Source organism: Panthera uncia, chromosome C2 (assembly GCF_023721935.1).
Source record: "Panthera uncia isolate 11264 chromosome C2, Puncia_PCG_1.0, whole genome shotgun sequence".
In the NCBI taxonomy this organism is placed as follows: Eukaryota; Metazoa; Chordata; class Mammalia; order Carnivora; family Felidae; genus Panthera; species Panthera uncia.
This window is the reverse complement of record NC_064810.1, coordinates 54,916,725-54,940,535: the sequence shown is the minus strand read 5'-3', so window position 1 is coordinate 54,940,535 and position 23,811 is coordinate 54,916,725. Positions and strand designations below refer to the sequence as shown.

At 39.0% G+C, this 23,811-nt stretch overlaps 1 protein-coding gene across 1 annotated transcript in view; it reads left to right on the top strand.

Annotated features, from left to right (window-relative positions):
* Positions 1-23,811, top strand: part of MORC1 (MORC family CW-type zinc finger 1) — a 164,869-nt gene continuing 141,058 nt past the window's right edge. Inside the window, 7 exon segments of the mRNA XM_049629169.1 lie at positions 1-151; positions 4,042-4,095; positions 6,719-6,753; positions 13,335-13,403; positions 17,099-17,189; positions 18,364-18,472; positions 22,073-22,232. Coding sequence (XP_049485126.1) covers positions 87-151; positions 4,042-4,095; positions 6,719-6,753; positions 13,335-13,403; positions 17,099-17,189; positions 18,364-18,472; positions 22,073-22,232 — 583 coding nt within the window. The 5' untranslated portion in view covers positions 1-86.

Sequence of the window (23,811 nt, the reverse complement as noted above, 5' to 3'; positions counted from 1 at the left end):
GACAAAGGCGTGGAGGAGGGCTTGAGCCAACAGCTGAGGGTCGGGGGTCCCTGTCTCCAAGGGCCGCGCGGGACGCGTTGGAGGACATGGGCGACAAGTATGCTACTCTCCAGCGGGCCCAGCTGCATCTGGATTTCATCCACGCCAACTCGTGAGTGCGCAGTGGAGCCTGAACAAGGGAGGGTCCCCATATAGTGAAGAAGAATTTGGTCCTTCTAGCGAAATACCAATTTGGAAAAAAAAAAAAAAATGAACTTGGGTATCTGCTTTATGGAGATATTATTTATTTAAACTTGTTTGCATAAAAAATAAAAAGGTGGTAACGGTACATATTCTGAGCTAGACTAAAACTTTTTTTAATTTTTAAATTATTTTTTTTATTTTGAGAGACAGCGAGTGCGTGCATGCACAGGGGATGGGCAGAAAGAGAAAGAATACCAAGCAAGCTCCGTGCTGTCAGCACAGAGACCTGAGGCTGTATCTCACCAACTGTGAGATCATGACCTGAGTAGAAATCAGGAGTGTGGGGCTTAACCCACTGAGCCACCCAGGACCCCCTAGATTATAAATCTTTCTGTTGTTCTAAAATTAACACCAAGTGGTAAGAAGGCCCAGCATTTAACCAAGTATTTAATTGTGGGTTAGCAGAACTACAATCCTACCAACCTGGCCTATCTCTTGTGAATTCTCTGCCCAGCACACTGACATTTTAAAGATTAAAGTTGCTCTCCAGAGAGGAATTTGTATTTATTGATTCCAGCCTCTGTGGCCTGAGTCCTTCCAAAAATGTAACCTCTCCCAGGATGGAATCCTCACGTTCTCGTTATTGCTTAGAGCACCCTGCTTCTCTGTCGGGCCCAGATGCCTTTCTGGTACTCATCGGGTGTTATTTCACATACTCAGATTGCAGAGGCAGATGACAGAGGTTTTCTGTTCCATCCATCATTTCTAACCCAGCACAGCGTAGCAGTGACTGCTGTGTGATTCATAGTGGTTGGTCAGTTTTGGGGAATCTTATAGTAATTTTGGATTTACTAAAAGTACCATCTGATGCAAGTGATGTACCAGGTTTGAAACCACAGAAATGGAAGTGTAAAGAATGCCAGGCAAGGATAGCCTAGCTGCTTGAGACAAACATGTAATTTTTACCAAAAAAAAAAAAAAAAAAGTAAAACAGGAAAATTTTCGGCAGGTGTTTAGTTTTGTCTGTGTCTGTGTGTGTGTGTGTGTGTGTGTGTGTGTGTGTGTGTGTGTGTTTAAATCTCTCTGGAGAAGAATTGCAAGTTGGAAATGATGGAACACCTAGTTAAAAGTTAACTGAAGCAGAAGACGAATGACAAAATAGCAATTTTTAGTTTAAAAAAAATGCTGGAAGGACTGTGAATTTTATCTTGAGAAATTTCCTCAGCTTCAGTTTTGTGTAGTTACCCCAGCTGTTCCCCAGCCCCCTCCTCCCACAGTGGTTTCCCCTGGCCTGTATCCCATTATCAGCTGGTGGTCAGATAACTTAATAACAAAAGTGACAGCAGCAGGAAGCAACAATAACAAAATTAGATACAAATTGGCATCTCCTCAGCTTCTCCAGGTAGATTTTCCTTTGAGAATTCTCTCAGTAAAAACAGGATTGATTTTTTAAAAATTCTCTTTTGCTTCTCTCCCGTGGCCCATTCAACTTGAAGTTGTCTTCTCGCTATCACTAATTATGTCTCAGATTCATTCCTTCCTCTGGACTGCCATTCCTTTAGTTCCAAACAGCCACCATCTCCCCTGTGAGTTACTCCACATGGCCTCTAAATTGGTTTCTATGCTTCCCGTTCTTGCTCCCTGATGGTCCATTTACCTGAGAGCTCCCAGAGTGAGATTTTTTTTTTAAAGTTTATTTATTTATTTTAGAGAGAGAGAATCCCAAGCAGGCTCCATGCTCAGTGGGGAACCCGACATGGGGCTCAAACCCATGAACTGTGATATCATGACCTGAGCTGAAACCCAGAGTCAGATGCTTAACCAACTGAGCCACCCAGGCACCCCCACCCCCCAAGAGTGATATTTTTAAAAAGTAAACCAGCTATGTCATGTCACTCTTCTTAAAACATGACAGTGGTTTCCAGTTACATGTAGGCTAAGTACAAGCTCCTGACCATGGAGTAGGTAGCGTGGCGTGACCCCACTGTCTTGTGTCTCAGCATGATCTCCCTTTTTTACCATAGCCAGAGCATACTGGCCTTGGCTCCTTTCTGCTTCAGTGTCTTTTTGCAACTGCTTCTCTTGCTGGAGTGTTTCCACTCTGTCTCTGCAAGGGACTGGGTTCTCCTCATCCTTTAGGGCTCAATTTAAATGTCTTCTACAAAGAGAGGCTCTCCTTGATCACCATGTCCTCTTCCCCATCACCCTTCCTTTATAACATCCAACCAAGATTTGCCATATCATCTTTGTGTGTTTGTTTACTTGTGTATTTTCTATATCCTCCCACTAGTTTGAGCCCCATGAGGGTGAAGACCATGTCTGTCCACATTGACATATGGCAGGCAGTCTGTAAAAATCTCTTCAGTGAAATAGTCCAGAAACTTCTATGGAATTTCTTTGTCAGAATGACTGCAGTTACTTTCCTGAAGTATTATTTATATGTTGCATTTTTGTGTATTGAACCCTGTGTTTTAAATTCACTAGAAAGGTTTGCAGTTCCAAATGCTGCTTTTGGAAAGCATGTAACCTATACTTCTCATTTGCTCTGTTTTAGATTTTTATACACTGAATTTCTTTTGAGTGAAGGACATCTTTTTGCAGCAATAGTATTTAGTAGTTTTTTTTTTTTTTTTGATTATAAACTTGAAAGCTGACTCAAGTCAAGAGACCCCATATCAGCATGTATTTAAAGTTTAAAATTTCCAAAAAAGGGATATGTGCATGTGTGGGTATGTGTATTTTAAGTTTATTTATTTATTTTGAGAGGGAGAGAGAGGGAAGGGCAGCGAGAAGAGAGAGAGAATCCTAAGCAGTCCTCGCACTGTCAGCACAGAGCCTGACTTGGGGCTTGAACTCATGAACCTAAGGTTAACCTGAGCTGAAGTCAAGAGTAGGATGCTTAACTGACTGAGCCACCCAGGCACCCCTATAGATATATTTTAAAATAAATTTTCAGCTAATGTCTTATGGCCTGAGGTGTTTGGAATCGCTGAGACACTGCAGATGATCTTTCTTCCTGTACAAATGAGCAGATGTGTTTTGATAAATGGGTCTCTCTTGTTTCTGCTACCTGTTTACTAAACATAAAAAGAAAATTGCAGACTGGATCTTCCCTTAATGCTGTGATAAAGTTTCTGATTGAAATATCCACATCAGGAAATGAAAAGCAAGTGTGGGACCCTGAAGGCAGCCTGATTTCACCCACAGATGAACATTCAGCCTTCAAAGCATAAATAGAGACACCTGTCTAATGTGTTTTGTTACCCAGGACTTGGCAGGAGGGGATATAGCAGAGTGACCACAGGTAATTCAGAGGAGAAAAGGGCCTACTGAAAAAATATACATAGATTATATATATCTATCTATTTATGTGTTTATCTATCTATCAACTAATGGGGCAAACAGGGGTCCCCTGCCAGCCTCTGTACATGCTGATGGAGTCTTAAGGCCTTTCAGTGTGCCAGGATTTTGATCAAAATTTTTCAGAAATAATTTTATCTTAAATAATACAATTTTAATGACAAGTTCTCAACAAACAAACAAACAAACCACACTTGAATATTGTTTATAAAGCAATTTTAAAACATGTAAATTTGCCATAAGTACAGAAAGCTGCTTGAAGTCTTTGTTTTATTAGGAACAGATGGGCTGCTTTGGCAATTGTGTTCTTAGGCTCGGCTTTGTAATGGACCACATCTACTTCAGAATCTTGACCATGCTAAGAAAGTTGTTTCTGAAATAACTCCTTAATAGATTATCTGTCCTGAACTGGAGGACATTTGTCTGCAAGTACCTCGAAGCTTTTAACACTGATTACAGAGTTGGTTTAACTTTTGGTTTTCCCTCTTTCTTCTTCAGCACCACGCACAGCTTCCTTTTTGGAGCGCTGGCTGAATTGCTGGACAATGCAAGGTAAGGCTCGTCCGTGAACTACCCCTATGTAGTAGGAGGTTATTGGCAAGGAACAATTGACTTCAGACCCAAGGGAGTGAGAGAAATGTGATCAATAAGGCAATTCTCAGAGCAGCGTCTATAAACTGGCAGCCCTCTTAGCAAGTCTAGCCTGTCTTGTGTTTGTTTGCCTCATAGTGGGAGTGTGCACAGTAGTTCTAAGGAAAAGGAGGAAAAGAAGGGATTGTTTGTAGAGTTTAAGAAACAGGAGGTGCCACATAAAAAATCTGTATCCCTTGCCTACCCCCCCCCCCTTTTTTAAGTAGCAGCCTCAAGGTTGCTCAGGGGTCTAAGGGGCTTGGCATGTGCTCTCTTGGGACCAGCCTGTGCCTTCATCCTTGCCATTCTCAGTGGTCCCCATGGCCAACCTGAAGTCCTTCTGCAGCAGACACTTGACTTTGCCAGGGCTGCTCAGATGCTAGAAATTAATATCAAATGAAGCTGTTTAATGGACTTAGTCAAGATGTTTAGTTTTCTCATGAAGAGGGTCTTTATAAAGTCCCTGTGTTATTCTAAGAAATTATTCTATATCATTTAAGAGTTTGGTGGTTTCCTGTGATTGTCAAAATGAAAACTAGAGGATATCAAAACAGTGTTGTGGACAGCAAGAAAAAATGTGAAGAGATGGTTTGGGGCCTCTTCCTTTTTTTTTTTTTTTCCCCCAGCAGTAAAAAATGGATCAAATATGTATTAATGCAGATACACATGTACATATATGTTGAGACCTATGTGTATGCTTTGACATGAATAATTCTTTTTTGCTTGTTTAACTTTTAAATTTTATTTAAATCTAAGTTAGATACCATTTCTTCCTGATACAACAGCTGATCAGAGAGAAAGTACCTGGGCTAAAGTACAAAGCTTATTATGAAATATCTTAATATGCTGTAGAGGTAAATGATTTTTCTATACCTTACCCCATGGCATTTCGCTGTGAAGAAACTGTTTCTTGGGGCGCCTGGGTGGCTCAGTTGGTGAGCATCTGACTCTTGATTTTGGCTCACGTCACGATCCCAGGTTTGTGGGATCCAGCCCCACATAGGGCAGAGCCCTACTTTCTGCTGTGAGCGTGGAGCCTACTTGAGACCCTCTCTCCCTCTGCCCTTCCTCACCCTTTCAAGTTAAAAAAAAAAATGAAAAAAAAGTGTTTCTTTGAAAACTTCCATTTCAGTGCAGTGGCATTTATGGAGGACCTATTGTGTATATGGTATTTTGTATAATGTACAATTATGGAATGGAGATAATAATACTTTTGTGTCATGTGGCTGTGGTAAGGATTAGGTGAGAAGGCTTAAAAGTACTTCATTCAGTGCTTATTTGACACACAGAAATGCTCAAGGAATGGCAGTGATAGTTCCAGAGTTTCTATAAAGGAGGAGCTTAAAAGCAGCAATTGGCTAGAGGAAGGAGCTAAGGGCCCAACTTTGAAGGCTTTGAACAAGTCAGCCTAGCAATTCAGATGTATTTGGCATAGTTTTGGGTTGGGACTGATGGAAGTGTTGGGAGAGACTCAGATTTTCCGATTAGAATCCCAGTGGCTGTTATTATTCTGAGCTTCCCTTCCCTCAACACATCCGCTGCTGCATCAGCTAAGGCCACTTTCCTCATTGTCTTTCTCCTTTCTCTCACACCCCTCACAGTAAAACCAGGATCTTTTGGCTCTTGCTCTTTTTCTTTTACAATTTCCACTTAAAAAATAATTTTAAAAAATACACAAATAATATCTGTGAGTTGTAGAAAACTGGAAAAACAAGAAAAAAAAAGGGAGTCGTCAGTAATCTTGTCGCATGGTGGGGCAGGGGGCGTCAGCATCCTTCTTCAGATCGTAAATATTTTCCCCTTTGCAGGCCATATGTTCTCTGTTGAAACTACTCAACTCTGCCATTGTGGTGTGAAGGCAGCTATAAGCAATATATAAATGAATGGGCATGATAGTGTTCCAATAAAACTTTATTTATAAAAACAGTTGGTGGGCCACATTTGGCTGTTGGACCATAATTTGCCAACCTCGGATCTAGAGAAAACCACTGTTTTGGTTTTTTCCTTACAAATATGGATGTGTTTATCATATATGTTCTTTAAAAACATGTGATCATCAGCTCAGGTCTCGATCTCTGAGTTCAAACCCCGCATTGGGGTCCATACTGAGCATGAAGCCTACTTAAAAAAACAAAAACATATGATCATACAGTACATATTACTTAGTATTTTGCTTTTTTCTTTTCATTTTTTGGGCACTAAAATATATCATGAAAGTCTTTCTGCAATTTATAGATTATTTTCCAACTAATTTTTTAAAAATAATATCCATTTTTGTTGAGCTTTTTGTGTAGTTACACCACTAAATTCCATCTCTTCTTTTAAAATTTCTGAGTTTCAGGTTTTATAATATTCTCAAATTATGAATGATCATAGGTCTTGGTATATAAAGGTAGAGCAAAACATTTTAGTAATTGTTTTGAAGCAATTTAAGTGGATTTCTCTATTGTTTGGTACCTGACAATAGGTTACACCTCACATGAGGTGTAATTTTTTTAAAACATAATTTCATATTGAGGCAATGATATTTTTATATTGTTTCCAGAGATGCAGGGGCTGCAAGACTTGATGTGTTTTCAGGTAAGCATATTTGTTTTCTCCTCTCCCCCTTTTTTAATTCTAATGGAAAAGCCTGTAGTGATTTTGCTTTTATTTCATGAAATCAAAGCACATTTTATAGATTTTTAATGTAACTTAAGTGCTTTCTGAGTGCAGTGACCCTATGGGGGAGCCAGTTTGAGAGCAGTACGCTCTGTGAGTAGAACTGTTCACTTGTTAGGGGACCCATTTACAAAATTAGATCTTCCAGGGTTTTGTGAAAGCTTCAGAGTGATTTGGAGCCATCAGTTTGTCTGCTGCAAGAAAACAGTTTTATTTTAAAAAGCACATTAACTTAATGGCTATTCGTGATTAAGTATACCTCATTCTCGACTTACCACAGTTTTAAAATGTGTAAGTGAATGCAAAGTATGAATGTTTGAGGGCTGTGAAATTCAAACCAGGTGTGTTTTTGTCACTGACTTCATTTTTAGTCACCAAATGTTGATTGTCCTTGCTAGTTCATTTCATTAGAATACGATGCAAATGAGATCCTGTTCTGTATTTGATACTACCTAGATAAATGTCTGTAGTGTTAAAACTGGTCTCCAACCCCGATTCTGCCAGCTCTCCTATAAATGTTGGCTCTTGGTCACAGATGAGAGGATATGATCTGTGATGTCAATCTGTATCCATACTTAAAAAACAACTCAGGGTGCCTGGGTGGCTCAGTTGTTAAGCATCTGACTTTGGCTCAGGTCATGGTCTCATGGTTCGTGAGTTCAAGCCCCACATCAGGTGAGTGTATACAAGCCTGCTTCGGGTAAAGCCCTGCTTCTGGCGAGTCCCACTTCTCTAACTCTCTCACTGCCCCTGGGGGGATTCTCTCTGTCTCTCTCTGGCCCTTGCTCACCTGTGCCTTCTCTCTGAAACAAACAAAACAAAACAAAACAAAACAAAACAAAACAAAACAAAACACAACAAACAAAAAACCAGCTCAGTTCAATTCAGTTTTCTGAGTGTTTAAGATCCTGTGCTAGATGGGTGCTTCTGGTTCATGAAGGAGAGAGACACGGACACCTCGAGAGATCTGAGAAAACAGAATAAATGATTTTCTTCTTCCCTTTTACCCTCTAGGTTCTGAAAAGTTTGAGAAAGAAAACAAGAGAGTTGGTATCTGTTATTGATAAATGCTAGGTTGGGGTATGGAGCTTAGTATGAGAAATCCAGCAGATTTGCTGATCAAACCCCAGAATCAGACACTTGACCAACCTGTGGAGTCAGGCTTCCCCTCAAAACTGGTCTGCCTGGGGCAAGCGGGACAGAGCTCATGCACTCTGCCAGCAGCTCACTCCCAAGAGGGAACAGGAGAGATCTGAACTGAGCCTCCCTAAGTGATTCTTCCTTAGATTACCAGTCAAGAGAGTGAGCTTGCTGCCCCAGGGAAGAAGTGAGTGGAGGGACAGAGAAGAGCCCCTTTACTAATATTAATGGCACTCCATTCCACATAGAAGGAAACACCACTAGTAGAGAAAAAGTGGTCTTCCCTTTCATATCCAATTATATTGTGTACCATAGAGTAAGTGTTTCTTGCCCAGGAGAGACTCAAAGTAGGGAGGGAATGCAGAGAAAATACCTCATATTTAAGAGCTAGGGCTAAAGTATGAATGTGGTTTTTTGTCAAGTAGTATAAAAAGAAAAGAATATTCTTGTCTGAGGAATTACTGTGAGAAAAAGAATGGAGGTGGATCAGTTTAGAAATTCATTCATCTATTCAGTAACAGTTTATTGAGTGTCTGTTATGGATGAATGAAATGAACAGTTATTCCAGGTGCTAAGGATAGAGCATTGCGCAAAATGTTTGATTAAATATGTGTTCTCAGGAACATGCCTTCTGATGGGGGAGGGATAGACACGAATGAACAAATAATATACCAGGCAATGAAAAGTGCTAAAAGGGGGGATAAAAAGTGGGATAAGAGAACAGAGAGTGATAGACAGATTGTACTATTTTTCATGAGGCGAATAGGGATAGTTTCTCTAACCAGGTGCTATACCATCAAAGATCTGAATGAGGTGTGAGGGGCCAAGCTGTATAGGTACTTGGAGAAAAAGCAGTCAGGGAACAATGAGTAGGCTAGGTTGACTGAAGCTAATTGTTAAAACCAAATAGATGAGTACCTTCAATACCATGCTAAGGTTATTTTCTGTAGACAATGACCATTGAAAAATTTTGAACAATAACATTTGGCCGATTAGTCATGTGCTCTTTTCTCTTCAAAGAAAGCTACTCGAGCCATAGCATACAGGATGGTCTGTAGAAGTGTGAAAGGAGGGATAGCAGGGGTGTGGGGCTACACAAGGACCTATACAAGATTTCATGAGAATTTGAACAAGAGGAGAAGAGGACAAGATTTAAGCTGCATTTCATTCAGAGCACAGATATTACTGATGAAGGGTCGAAGGGTTGAGAAGAATTATCCAGAACCACAAAGTACAACAGATATAATTGGAATTCACACGTTATGTTCTTTTGGGTTTGTGGCAGGACACCAGTGGGGCACGACAGTTCTCATTTCTCCTACTGTCTCCAGCACTTGGCATTCTCTCTCCCTCTCTCTCTCTCTCTCTCTGTATCTCTCTCTCTCTCTCTGTATCTCTCTCTCTCTCTCTCTCTCTCTCACACACACACACACACACACACACACAATCTTTGCCATTTGCATTGAAAATGGCACTTCTTTCTTTAGGTTGTATGTGTTTTGTGAAGAGGATTTTTGGTTTTAAGTTATGTATTCATAAAAAAAGCATCTATTCATGTTTTAAAATTTTTTATTGCAGCAAGTTGCAATATGGTTATCAACTTACCAAACTTTATTTTTCTGACAAAAATAATAAACCAGGGTCAGGGCTTATGTAGCAATAGATAGAATTGATATGGGATAAAGAATTCATCTAAGCATTGGGCTGGGTTTCGGAGTATTTACTGAGGCTCCAAGTCACTTTCCAATCTTAAGTTTTCTTCAGGTAACTTGAGGGAGGGCTATAAAATTCAAACTAACATGTTTAGACATTGATATTTTATCTGTTCATGCGTATTGGTTCTAGTAAACTTGGCTTTGCATTCAATATGTGTGTGTGTGTGCATATATATGTGTGTGTGTGTATATATATATATATATGTATATATACATATATATATGTATATATACATATATATATATACGTATATATATATGTATATATATATATATATATTTGTATTTGTATGTATATATATAGTGCTGACCAAGTGTCAGGCACTGGGTTAAGTGCTGAGTAAACACAGTGCCTGCTTTTAAGGAACTGGCATTCTAATGTGGGGTTCTGTGGAAAATATGGTGTATATCTTCACTTTTATGGGTGGAGGGCCCTTAACTTTCACCATATCTCTGAGGCAACTGTGTTCCAAAAAAAGCTACTAATCTGAAAGAGAACTAGATACATAAACAGGTATTTGTCTGTCCTTTGAATGGTAGGAAGCACACATTACAAACTAAATGTTCTTTATGGGCACCTGATGATGTGGGAGAATTAGGAAGGTGTCCTAGAAGGAACCTTATGTGAACGAAAGACCTAAAGGGGAAATAGGCCTTGGCATGGTGAATCAGAGACTGAAAGGGACAAAGAGGCAGTATGTGCAGGGGCTTGAATATGGAGAGAACATAGAACACTGATGGAGTTGCAAAAATGTTTGAGATGCTCAAGATTAGTTAAAGAGAATATTTGTGTGGAAGTGGAAGGCTGCAGTATGGGTGAGGGGAGGGAGTGACAAGAGATGAACTCGGAGAGTGTATTAGGGTTCTTCAGAGAAACAGAACCAGTAGGAGATAGCTAAATAGACAGACACTGTAAACAGACAGACGGACAGATATGATCTGCCTCCCTTCCCCCCTCTAGATATGTATGTGTATTTATGTATAATTTTCTATATATCTGTATCTATCTACGTCTATACATATAGATAGTTCGCGGGGGGAGGGTGAGAGGGTGGGATTTTAAGGAATTGGCTCACATGATTGTGGGGGCTAGCACATCTGAAACCTGTAGGGCAACTGGCAGGTTGGAAAGTCAGGTAGGGCTGATATTGCAGTCTCAAGTTCCAAATCTTCCAGGTAGGCCAGCAGCCTGGAGACTCAAGTGCAATTTCTATGTTGCAGTCTTGACACAGAAAATCGCTTCTTTGAGAAGCCTCTGTCTTTGCCTGAAGGCCTTCAGCTGATTGGATTAGGCTCACCCACACTGTGGAAGTTATTTGCTTTACTTGAAGTCAACAGATTGTAAACGTTAAGTCTATCCACAAGTGTTTTCATAGCAACATCTAGACTAATGTTTGACCAAACAGCCGGGTACCAGGGCTTAACCAAGTTGACACATAAAATTAATTGTGAAATGCATGCTGGTCTGCACTCTGCTTTGAGCGGGAGCAAGGAATTAGGCAGCTGTTGCTGTAATCCAGAAGAGAGATGATGGTTTCCTGAGCTAAGGCAGTGTTGTGAGGATAGAGAAAGTGGTCAAACTTGAGAGCTTGAGAGGTGTTGAGAAGAGGTGGAATTGAGAAGACATATGGAGATCCTGAGGTTTTGACTCGGGCAGCTGAAGCCTAATGCAGAGTGATGCCATTTATTGAATAGAAAACATCAGAAGGAGAAGTAAATCTGGCGGAGAAGGTGTTGTGGTTTGTTTTGGAGATGCATATTTAACAAATAATAGAAATTAATCTGGAATCCTTAGTTTTAAGGATTGGAAATAAATGAGGCCAAGCTTCAGGGTGGAATGTAGGGGAATATTAAATTTTGAGGCTATGATGGTCTGCAGCAGCTCATTGGGGTTTATAGAAAAAGTAAGCACTGCATATGTCTCTTGGGAATTTCGAGTCTTTCCCACCTATTCACCAGAGAATGCCCTTCTTTCTGCAAGCTCCTTACATGAGACCTTTATCCCAAGAGCTGCAAAATCTGTTGCATCTATGCAGAGCCTCTTGAGGCTTGGATCAGGGGGTTCCCAGTGCTGATAAACACTAGAATAATCAGGAGAATTTTTATTCCTGTGCCTCATCCAAGACCAGTTAATCCGGAGTATCTCTACATAATTAAAATGTTCAGCCACGTTGAGAACAGCTACATTGTGCAAAGAATTTAACAAGAGTGGGCTTCCCCTTGTTGAATTGTGGAGAATGTCATCCTCAGTCAGGAACGGTTGAACAGAGCAAATACCTAAAGTGGAGGAGGAATGTTCTGATACAGAAGTTGAGGTCACCACTCCCAATAGACCAGGCTGAGAGAGGAACTGGGAAAATGAGATGGGAGGGAGGATCCAGAGGGTTTATTGGAAGTGAATTAGCAGGAGTGGGGGAGAGATTAGAAGTGGGTATGTGAGCCTAAAATTATGAACCTGGAAAGCTTAGGTATGTGTTTTAGATAGTTATTTATGGATTACCTTGAACATTATTTAATTTTTAAAATGTAGATTGAGGGTGACCATTGAACACAAAGTTGACTTAACAGATGTGCTAAAACTGAATCATAGGCATAGAGTTAGCAAATCAGTGGGTGTCTGAGGTTGGGGTAGGTGTGATGGGCATGGAAGGGAGCAAGAAGGGAAGGACTACAGAGTGACCTGAGGAAACATTTGAGGTGATAGGTATATTCACTACCTTGATTGTGATGATGGTTTCATGGGTATGTACATATGCCAAAATACATCAATTTTACACTTTAAACATATGCAGTTTTTTTTGTGTGTAAGCTATTTCTCAACAGAGTTATTAGAGAGAGACTTATATATATATATCCTTATATATATATATCCTTATATATATCCATATATATATATATATATCCTTATATATATATCCATATGTATATATAACATATATATATATAACTTACATATCCAAATGTTGAAATTATTTTCAGAGCCAGATTATAAATTGAGCATTAAAATTAGTCTCATTAGTTTTAGTTACACCTTTATATTTTTTAAGGGAGATTATTTTGTTATCTTAATGATATCTCTTAATCATCAAAATCGATTCCAAATAATTTAGCTATTTTCAAAAATCAAATGCATTTTCAAGAGGCAAATATTTGCTGCCACTAAGAAGCACACACAAATGGTTCTTACGGGAATTAACTACTTAGAAGAGAGCCTGAGGAATTTAATTAAAATGGCCTAGATTGACTTTAGAATTAGTGCTTTGGTGGAAGGGCAAAAAGGTTGATCAATTTGATAGAGGGATCCTGGGGTCACATCACCATCTACTTTTATTCCCTCCCACAGGGAGGAAATGCCTGAAGTTTAAAGGGCCAGATTCCAAAGCAGGGCACGCCATGCTGTATACATAATTTATTAATGTGTAGGTGTTTTATGTTAGTTTAAAGCCTTTTTGTTGCATGATTATTTTCCCCTGCAGTTTCTTGTGAAACTCTAGCCAAGACACCTTTCGGAGTGCCACTATTGTGCCATAACTCTGTCACCCAGTGGCTGCATTTGAGGAGGACAAACAATTATGTAAGCAGCATGACTTTCTTATGAACAAATTAAGGCCAATATTTATTAGTAATAACTGTTTTCTCTTACAGTGGATAATGAAAAACTGCAGGGTGGATTCATGTTGTGCTTCCTGGATGATGGATGTGGTATGAGCCCTGGTAAGTTAATTATCTAGATACCTAACTGGCTGTTAGAGGAAACCGTCTGAAAGCCCATAAAATAAATAAAAATAAATTGAGCTATCTATGCAAAAACAGGTATGGCACTATTAGGAAAATAAATCTCAGACTTAACATATTGTTGAACTTTTTATTTTATTTATGTATTTATTTATCTAACAATTTTAATCTTTATTTTTGAGAGAGAGAGAGAGAGACAGAACACAAGCAGGGGTGGAACAGAAAGAGAGAGAGATACAGAATCTGAAGCAGGCTCCAGGCTCCGAGCTGTCAGCACAGAGCCCTATGGGGGGCTTGAACCCACGAACCGTGAGATCATGACTGAGCGGAAGTCAGATGCTTAACCGAATGAGCCACCCAGGCGCCCCTATTGTTGAACTTTTTAGATTTAATTATTCCAGCTGACAGAGTAAATTGTAATCAATGTAATCATCTAAACCAAAACAAAAAGTGAATGTGGACAAATATTGCAAGAAAAATAAAAAAGAGAAGATACCAATTACTTAGAAAAAAAAATTCTAGGAACAAATGGAAAAGAAAGGGTAACTGGATGGGTTCTGAGATTGCTTTAGCCTGCCCTTCAGGTAGTTCTTGCAAGAGTCCTGAGGCAGTTTCCAATGCCTTTAGGCTGTTTTTAATTTTCTGCTTAACCTTGAGGTGGAGGTTACCTCCCCTTGTTTTTCATAGTTTGTTTTTTGCCCGAAGTTCAAGGGTTTAATAGCTTCAGTCTATTCTTATCATAATGAATACATTTATAACTCATTGCATGATTTTTTTCTTTTGTATCTTCGAGGCATTCAAAATGCAACACATAGTAGGTACACAATACCCATTTGCTGTGGAATTGATACCCTCTGATAAGGGCTTTGAGTCATTTGGGATAGCTTGTCTGGGATTTCTTGTTTAACACTTTTCCATGTCCCATAAGGCAGGGTTTTTGACCACTAGGTTAAAAAAAATAGGGAGTTCAAACACTACGGAGCAGTTCTGGTCAGTTCTACACCAGAGGAGAGGATGTGCATCAGTGCTGCTAGTAGGAAACTGAGAATACAAAGTTATTTTCTTGGGGCATCTGGGTGGCTCAGTCGGTTAAGTGTCTGACTTTGGCTCAGGTCACTATCTTGCAGTCCGGGAGTTCGAGCCTCACATTGGGCTCTCAGAGCCTGGAGCCTCCTTTGGATTCTGCATCTCCCTCTCTCTGCTCCTTCCCTGCTCCCGCTCCATCTCTCCCTCTCAAACATAAATAAACATTAAAAAAAAAAAAAAAAAGTTGTTTTCTTGTTAGTCTCTGAAGTTCTCCCTTGGCACGAATAGTCAAAGATTATTAGCAAGTTCAGAAAATGCTCAAATATCTCACTCAGTTCTTGTTCTGACTTTGGATAACTTTGATTTTTCCAGGTGATTTTGACTAAGAGTATTGTTGTTTCCTTAGTGTTTAAATAAGAGAAAGATTTTATGAGAAAATCATAATGAAAAAAACAGTTTTGCTTTTCGCTTCTAGGCTGACTGTTAAGTTCATTTACCTGAGTTCTTAAATAACAATATATGATCTAGTCTAAGAGTTGCAGGATTTTTTTTTTTTTTTACCTCAATACCCAGGGTTTGTTGTCTCACTGCTTCAAAGAATGAAAGATAGATACAAAATGAGCAGGAGGCATAAGATCAGAAAGTAAGAATAGTAGGAAAGCTCTGTTTACAGAGAGGGGACATTTGAAAGTGAATACCCGCGACAATAGCCAACGGTCTTTATTTTATAAGGTTCTGGTCACCTCCCCTCTTCCCTTCCCCCTTGTTCCTTCTCAAGTCCTACCCTATTGGACTGATAACTCTAGTGCTGGTTGTCCATTACTGATTGGCTCATTTCCATTGTATGAGGGCTGGTCTGTGGCCAAACCGTTCCTTGTGGGTCATAGTTTATGATCTACTTATTTTTAGTCAGGTCTTTTGTCAAATTCCTGAGAAAACCAAAGGGGAGTAGGTGGTGTTTATTACATTCTTGAGAGGGACCTTACTCCTGAGAGGGTTTGCTGTGGTCAGACACTCCCAGCATTGTTCCAAAATGTGTGTTTTTCCCCACCCAGGGACCTCAGTCAGGTCCTAACCTTTCCCTCTTTGTGTATTTTATCCTACTTTCCCTATTATATAAGGCCCTTCATTAAAAAAAAAAAAAAAAGAAAAAAAAAGAAGCAGCGCCTTTTATATATGGCTGTGAGCAAAATGATGAAAACACAGGGAAGTGGCAAATACTCAGATTTTTAGAAGGAACTCAAACTTCAGTTGACATATGCAGTAGTATTTTTAAAAGCCCATTAGTGTTGAGAGACCAATTCTTTGTTAACATTGATTGGAAATCAAGTAGTAAGTTAGAAGGAAGAATTTATCTGATGACTGAAAATAGACTCTGTGGCCCAAACTGATCTGGATCAACCTTGATCCATGGAAGTAACTGCAGTAGCTTCCACCCTTCACTTCTGGTCCTGCCCCATTAAGTCCATTCCTCACATAGCAATCCTGAGGGTATTTGTTATCTTTTAATATAAATCACATCATATCATTCCCTTGCTTAAAACCCATAGTGCTTTTTCGTTGCTTTGGGGTAAAATTTATTCTCCCCAATAATGCTTCTAGTTTCTTGAATTATTTGACCTTTGTCTACCTCTTTGATCAATTCCCACGTCTCTGTCTCCCTTATTTATAGCATTCCAACTACATCTGCTGGCCCTTCACTTGAATCTCATCTCAGATGTCACCTTAGGAAAGAGGCCTTCCCTGATCATTCCTTCTGAGGGCCACATTCCTTTTAATTCTCTATCACATTAACCTGGTTTTATTTTCTTTACCTAATACTCTCATAAATGGTCTTATTTATTTTCTTCTTTTAATCTGTTTCTCCTGCCATGACATAAAGTTATTGTGGACAGGGGTCATGTCACTGTTCTATACCTGTGCCCAGAACTCTGGCCCCACCATACATGGGAGTCTGTGAAGTGTGCTTTGAAAACCACAGAATATGGTCTCTGGTAACTCTGTACTATTACCCTTACAGTAACATTTATCAGCTGTTTAACCTTGAGCAGGTTACATAAACTCCTTGAAGTTCAGAGGATTCTTCTCTAGAATTCCAGAATGCCCTGGAGAGATCTGGAGAATAACTATGAGAGTCTGAAACAAGTAGCCCTTTTTCCTCAGGTAGTATCAGACTAGAAACCATTCTGCCCTTCTCAGTCTTACCTGGGGCCAGGTAAGAGTCAAATTCGTGGAAAATTAGTAGTGGTACAAATAATTATAACACTTTTATTCGCACTTGACAGGTAGTGTGCGTTGTATTCAGGGTTTCACATGTAGATAATCTCATTTAATATATTTATCTTCATCAACAGCTCTAACATAGGTATTAACAGTTCCCTTTTAGAGATGAGGAAATTAAGACTCAGAGTTTAAGCTCTGTGTACCCAAAGTCATATGGCTAGGTCTGTCTGACCGTCAACATATTGCACTTGAGATCCTGGGCAGGGATCATGGAGCCTGGCAAGGATCCTTGTCTCTGGACTGACCCAAGAGATATGGGTTTGTTCTAATGTCTTGAGATATGTGTGACATCCTGACAACTTGACCTCTGGCCATTGTCATTGATTCATAATTCCTAACCACTTAAGTGTCTTTCTCAATTACAGAGGAAGCTTCAGATATTATTTACTTTGGAACATCTAAGAAACGGTCATCAACCTTGAAGTTTATTGGACAATATGGTAATGGTCTTAAAAGGTGAGAAATTATTTTCCTTTAAAAAAAAAATATTTATTTATTTTTGAGAGAGAGAGAGAGAGAGAGAGAAACAGCAAGGCAGGGAGGGGTAGAGAGAGGGAGACAGAGGATCCAAAGCAGGCTCTGTGCTGAAAGCAGAGATCCCAATGTGGGGCTAGAACTCATGAACCATGAGATCATGACCTGAGCCAAAGTTGGACACTTAACTGACTGAACCACCCAGGTGCCCCAGAAATTGTTTTCCTTTAGGGCATGTATTATTGATATTGGGAACAAGCTTTAAAAAATATATATGTATGTATGTATGTATGTGTGTGTGTATCTATCTATCTATCTATATATTTATATTTATATTTTTATTTTATATTTATATAAATGTTATATATAAATAAAAATAAAAAAATACATATATAAACTTGAGAATCCTACCTTGTTTTGGGATTTCCATACCTATAACTGACTTGGATCTTTACAAGATTTTTATTTTTAAAGTTTATTTATTTATTTTGAGAGAAGGGGGTAGCAGAGAGAGGGAGAGACAAAATCTCAGGCAGGCTTCATGCTGTCAGCGCAGAGCCTGATGCAGGGCTCGAACTTACAAACCGTGAGATCATGACCTGAGCCGAGATCAAGGCTTGGACCCTTAATGACTGAGCCACCCAGGCACCTCTACAACATTTTTAAATTTAATTCTCAGATAGGTGATGAATCATCTTTTAGGTATTATTGAAGGACCAGCTCTGTACTTCAGAGTTTCACTTAATTTCTGTGTTCTTTTGTTCTCAGAGCATGTGTTAGTGTAGGTGAATATGTGTCCACAGCTTATTATTAACCAGTCTCAATGTAAGATGAGGACAAGAGAATATGAGACAAGAAAATATGCCACCTGTGTGGCACCTGCCAGGGACAGATGATTATTCTTTTCTTGAGTCCTGAGCAGTACCTTATTTCTAGCAGTCATGTTTCAAGCAAGGGTGTAGGGCTAGATTAGTTCAAATGCATCTGTTCTACTTTGAGAAAAAAGCATTTGTTCCCATTTGGTGATGGGTCAACAAAACAGTGGAGTTACTTCTATGAAAGAACAATTCATTACACTGCATAGTTTCATGCCCACCTATTTCTTCTTTTCCGTATGTGAGATGTAAACCAATATATTCTTGATCTTTTTATATAGTGGATCCATGAGGATTGGAAAAGACTTTATTCTTTTTACAAAGAAGGAAGAAACGATGACCTGTGTGTTTTTTTCTCAGACATTTTGTGAAAGAGAAGGTCTTAGTGAGGTAAGAATTTAGATTTTCTTTTGGTTCCCACGGTAACGGTGTTGTTTTCATTTGCCATCTCAGGAGGTGAAGGCTACAATGGTTCTTTTCTGATTATGATTTAGAAATTTAGGAACGTATTTGGGAAATGGATAGAGGGTGGCTCAACAATCTGGGGTCATCGGAAGCCTGTCCTATTGACTTTTCTTGAGTGGGTTTTTAACTCCTAGGCAGTTTTCAGAACTTAATTTTCATTATCCATGTACCTGAATCTCCCAGAGTAAGAGGCTCCTTTTGGCACAGTGAGATTTTGGGAGCCTGCAAAACATTTCCACCACTTGTGCCATAAATGATCATTTTAAGATAAGTATTGGATTAAAAGACTTGGAATACAAAATCTAAAGAAATTGGGTGAAAAATAGACTTGAAACTGTAACTCTAGTGACTATAATTTCAACTCCATTTGATGACCTAGATATGCCTTATTAATTTGCAGTGTCTGGGTTTTACTATTCAGAATGTCAGTTGTAATTCCATACAGCAAATACAGGTTAAGGAACTGCCTGGCACAGATACCTTCCCTGTGGAAGGTAGGACACCAGCAGAAGATCGTCTGATCATCAAAGTGATCACAAAATAAGATAGCCTTGTCACAAAATGTAGGCAGACACATGTGAATTGGATACATGACAAAATGAGAGTGTTTAAAAAGAAAGCTGTTCAGTGAGTATGCATTTCTGCCATTAACAAAATTGTCAGAAACAATGGTATAGATAGAGAGCCTTGACTGGTCAGTGAGGGTTTTGTGGAGAGACTTCCACTTGCAGCTGGAAGGGCTGATACGTGGAGAGCAATGGCAGCAACTCTCAGACCTAGAGATGAGTACTGGGGTTTTGAAGGGCAGTGTGGAGATATGAGGAGCACGGCATGCCCACTGGCAGTGGTGGAGTGGGGCTGGATAAGGAACAGTCTATAGGCAATAGGGAGTAGTTGAGTGAGAGACTGGTAATGAGGAAAAGCAATGCTTTAAGCATTTATGTTATTCTTTATGTATGTAAAGGCATGGAAAATTGACCAAAGCTGAGGTTACAGCTTTCCTAAGATGGCCCATTTCCTTTTTTTAAAAACTAAAACCAGCAACCCTTTCCCATTTCCAGTACTACAAAGGCTGTCTCTTTCAACAGTATGAGCAGAGTTTTTCAATATTTTCCTTAATATCTCTATATAACACACTTGTATTACTACTTCTTGGTTTGATGTAGGTATTATCTATTAACTGCTCATTACAAAAGGATTTATATATATTTTTTCCTCTGTTTATATCACACATACATACCATCCCAATTCTCCACCCTCAACGTAGCTCCATTGTAATTTTACTTATGCTGATGTTTGATATTTACGTTTTAAGACCAGAACCACTTTTCACAACTATAACCATGTCATGAACTATTTTTTCCTTTACCTGCATGATTTTTCATTTTTCCTGGAATTAATAATTGCTTAATGTTTTATGTTCTTAACACTGTCACTGAATATTCTCTTGGTTTTCTGTCTTTATCGCTATCTTAACCCCAGTCTCCTGTACTCTTCTTAGTCCCACCTACTGAAGACTCTGTTCTGGACTCTTCTGATGCACTCCCCCTCACTCCTGCTCTCCACAGCTGGTGCTCTGCTCGCTCCCATCATCTATCCTTGAGACCATATCCTCCATGAGTTTTCTTTTCTTTTCTTTTTTTTTTTCTATTTATTTATTTTTGAGAGAGAGAGAGAGAGAGAGAGCGGGGTAGGGGCAGAGAGAGAGGGAGACACAGGGTCTGAAGCAGGCTCCAGGCTCTGATCTGTCAGCACAGAGCCGGACACAGAACTTGAACCCACAAACTGTGAGATCATGACCTGAGCCGAAGTCTGACACTTAACCAACGAGCCACCCAAGTACCCTCTATGAGTTTTCTTAACAAGGGTACATGAAAGGTCAAGTATTTTGAGACCTTACATGCATGAAAATATTTTTATTCTATCTGAACATTCAATGGTAATTTGGCTTGGTGTTATTTGTAGGTCGGAGTGAATTTTCCCTCAGGAATTTGAAAGCCTTGCTCCAATATCTTATTTCCAGTGTTATTATTGAGAAGTCCGAAGCCATTTAAATTTCTGAATCTTGTTTCTGACTCTTATCTCCCCTTGTACATTTTGAAGTCAGTAGAATCTTGTTTGTCTCCAATGTTCTGATTTAAGTATTTTGCTTTTTGGGCCAGTCTATTTGCATCCATTGTGCTGGTTGTTTGTTGGGCATTTTCAATCTAGAAACACGTGTTGTTCAATTTGGGGATATTTTTCTGTAAAGTTAATGATTTTTCTTCCATTCGTATTCCCTTTCCTCTCCTTCTGCAACTTCTGTTGCGTCTGAACTGGTTCTTTAATTTTCTTATCTTTTCTCTCCTGTTTTCTGTTGTTTATATTTTTGTTTTGTTTCCTGGGAGATTTCCTAACATTTATCTTCTAACCTTGTCATAGAAATTTTTTTCTGTAATCATATTCTTCATTTCCAAGAAGTGTTTTAAATTCTCTTAATATTCCTTTTTAAAGATCTATAGTTTTGCTTCATGGATACAACATTTTTCCTTTTAGCATTGTGAAGATATTAGCAATGATTTATTTATATTTTCCTCTGAAATGTTCATCTTCCTCATGCAGTTTTTGTTTCCACTGAGTTGCTTTATTTGTGCTTATTTGGTCTGTATTTATCATATTGGAGTAGTACTCCATATTGGAGTACTACTTTAAAGAGTAGTCCAATAAAATGTGGATTGAAAGCTCTGTGAGAGTGGTGTTCTAGCTGAGCTGTATGATTGCGAAACCCTCAATGTAATTTTCTAGATGTTTTTCCTTCTGGGCTAGTCCGATTTCTCCAGGAAAACTCCTACAGTCTTCTGCCTGAAGGCCTACCTGACATCTTTGGGGGGCCCAAATGAGAGAGGAGGCCTGGGTTCTCCGCACTCAGTATGTGTATTTCGACCCCTCTGATCTCAGTAAGGTCCCCCTGATCATTGTGCCTGACATATCCTCTAATCCAGAAATAGCTTGTTCTACTCTTTCTAGAGAATAAGCATCCAGTCTCTGTGGAATTGGGAGAGCTAGTGGCAGATGGGGATCGGGATGCTACTTCTGGCTCTTCCCTCTGTATCTCACCTCCACGGTTAACGCATGCCATCGGTCTCTGAGCCTTTTACGGTGTTCTGAATTGTAAACAGGCTGTTTTTCTCTTCTGGCATGGGCCTCCGGTCGGCTTTCCTGGGTATGCTGTCATGTACTTTTCAACTTCTGAAGTGTCAGTACCGTTGTTCCCTCTGCCGTCCTACCCATATTTCATTAGTGGGCCGAAGCAGACTCCATCTGTCCCCACATTCTACAATGGAGCATTTTAGAACACAACTCTGAGTGTACATAATTGTTATGTGTCTCTTCTTTATAAAACTAGAATACAAGGCGGAAATAAACTTTTAATTTCATGTTTTCCAATTTGGCTAGATGGGGAATGGACTGAATTAGGAACAGACGGAAGGATGATGGTTTGTATTTGTATATTTCATAGTAAACTGATGTGTGTGTTTTTTATAGGTTGTGGTTCCAATACCTTCATGGTTAACAAGAACCAGAGAATCTGTTACAGATGATCCTCAAAAATTCTCAACAGAGTTGTCTATAATTTTTAAGTACTCTCCATTTAGAAATGAAGCTGAATTGATGCAGCAGTTTGATATGATCTACGGGAAATGTGGTAAGATCACCAAAATTCTGAAATCTTGATAGAAGTATTTGCTTTTACTGCCTTTGGAAAGGTACTTTACATGTACTTTTGTATTTTTTCTATTTATAATACCATGCAGGATCTCTCATGGGCACAGTCATTCATTTTATCCATATGAATTTTGTCTTAAGTGAATCCAGACATGAATAGCTCTAAATGCCTGACACTGGGAGAAAGATTTGTACTTGCCTGAGCTTGGGGAACTCTGGATGTGAAGAGGATGACATAGTGTGTGACCACAGGGAATACATAGTCCCTGCACCAGATAGCAGAGTTAGGAGATGCTTACCACAGCGTCTAAGGTTAGAGGAGAGTTTTATGAGAGAGTTAGCAACTTAGAAACCAATGAGTCTAGGTTTCTGTGGCAGAGAGTTAGTAAAAGCTTCGTGTTCCAGATGAACAGAGCTTTCTGTATTTCTGTATTTATGTGTCTACTAACATTTTCCAGTGCCACTCATTCTCCAAACTTCTACCTTTACTATCTAGAAACAAGAAGAATCTACTCTAGAGAAAGCTGTGTGCATTTTCCTTTCTGCAACTCCTTGATTTATGTAATGTATATAGTGAAATTCTGAGAAATTTGTTTCTGAGTTGGCTTGTATTGCCCTCAAAATTTCTTCTCGAATTTGTGGCATTTTGTTTAAAAATGGTATTTTTTGTCACTCTCTCCCTTTTCTCTTAGAGGAAAACTAGTGGCAACTTAATAAATATTAATGTTATTAATGTATACGTGATACACTTTAAGGGGAGCTAATGTGATTTGTTGGTTGACTTTAAAAAAATTATTTAACTTCAAGTTCATTAGCATACCTTGTGGTATTAGTTTCAGGAATAGAACCCAGTGTTGGTCGACTTTTAATTGTGAAATACTCATGTAAATACTAATGAAAGGTATACTATTTCTTGAATATTTTTCTAAACACCTTATAAATATTAATGCATTTAATTCTCAAAACAACTCTATGCTTTAGGTGCCTCATGAACTCCATTGTGTAGATTGGAAAAATTAGATTCAAAGAGGTTAGGAAATTTATCTGAGGTCATTGCATTGGTAAATAAATGATTGATCCAGGATTTAGACATACGCAATTTTCGTCACCGTGCTGTTTGTTCTCTCTTGTGTCTTAGTACTACCAGGAAAAGTGTAATTGGCTGTTTTTTTAATTTCTCTGACAGTCTTGTTTGTCTTTATATCACAATCAACTTTGTAAAGAATTGGGATTTTTTTTGTTAACTATGCTTTAGAGCAGGGGTCAGAAAACTGTAGCCTGCAGGTCAAATCCAGCCCCATATGTGTTTTTATAAATAAAGTTTTATTGGAACACAGCTAAATTCATTCATTTATGTATTCTCTATGGCAGTTTTCATGCTGCAGTTGTGGACTTGAATTGTGAGTAGTTGTCACAGAGACCGTATAGCCTGCAAAGCCTGAAATGTTTATTATCTGGCCCTTTGCAGAAAAAGTTTGCCAATGCATATTATAGGGTCTAAAAGCAATTCTTCATATTTGTACAAATTTTAAAAACTCATCTTTGTTTTTATGTGCATT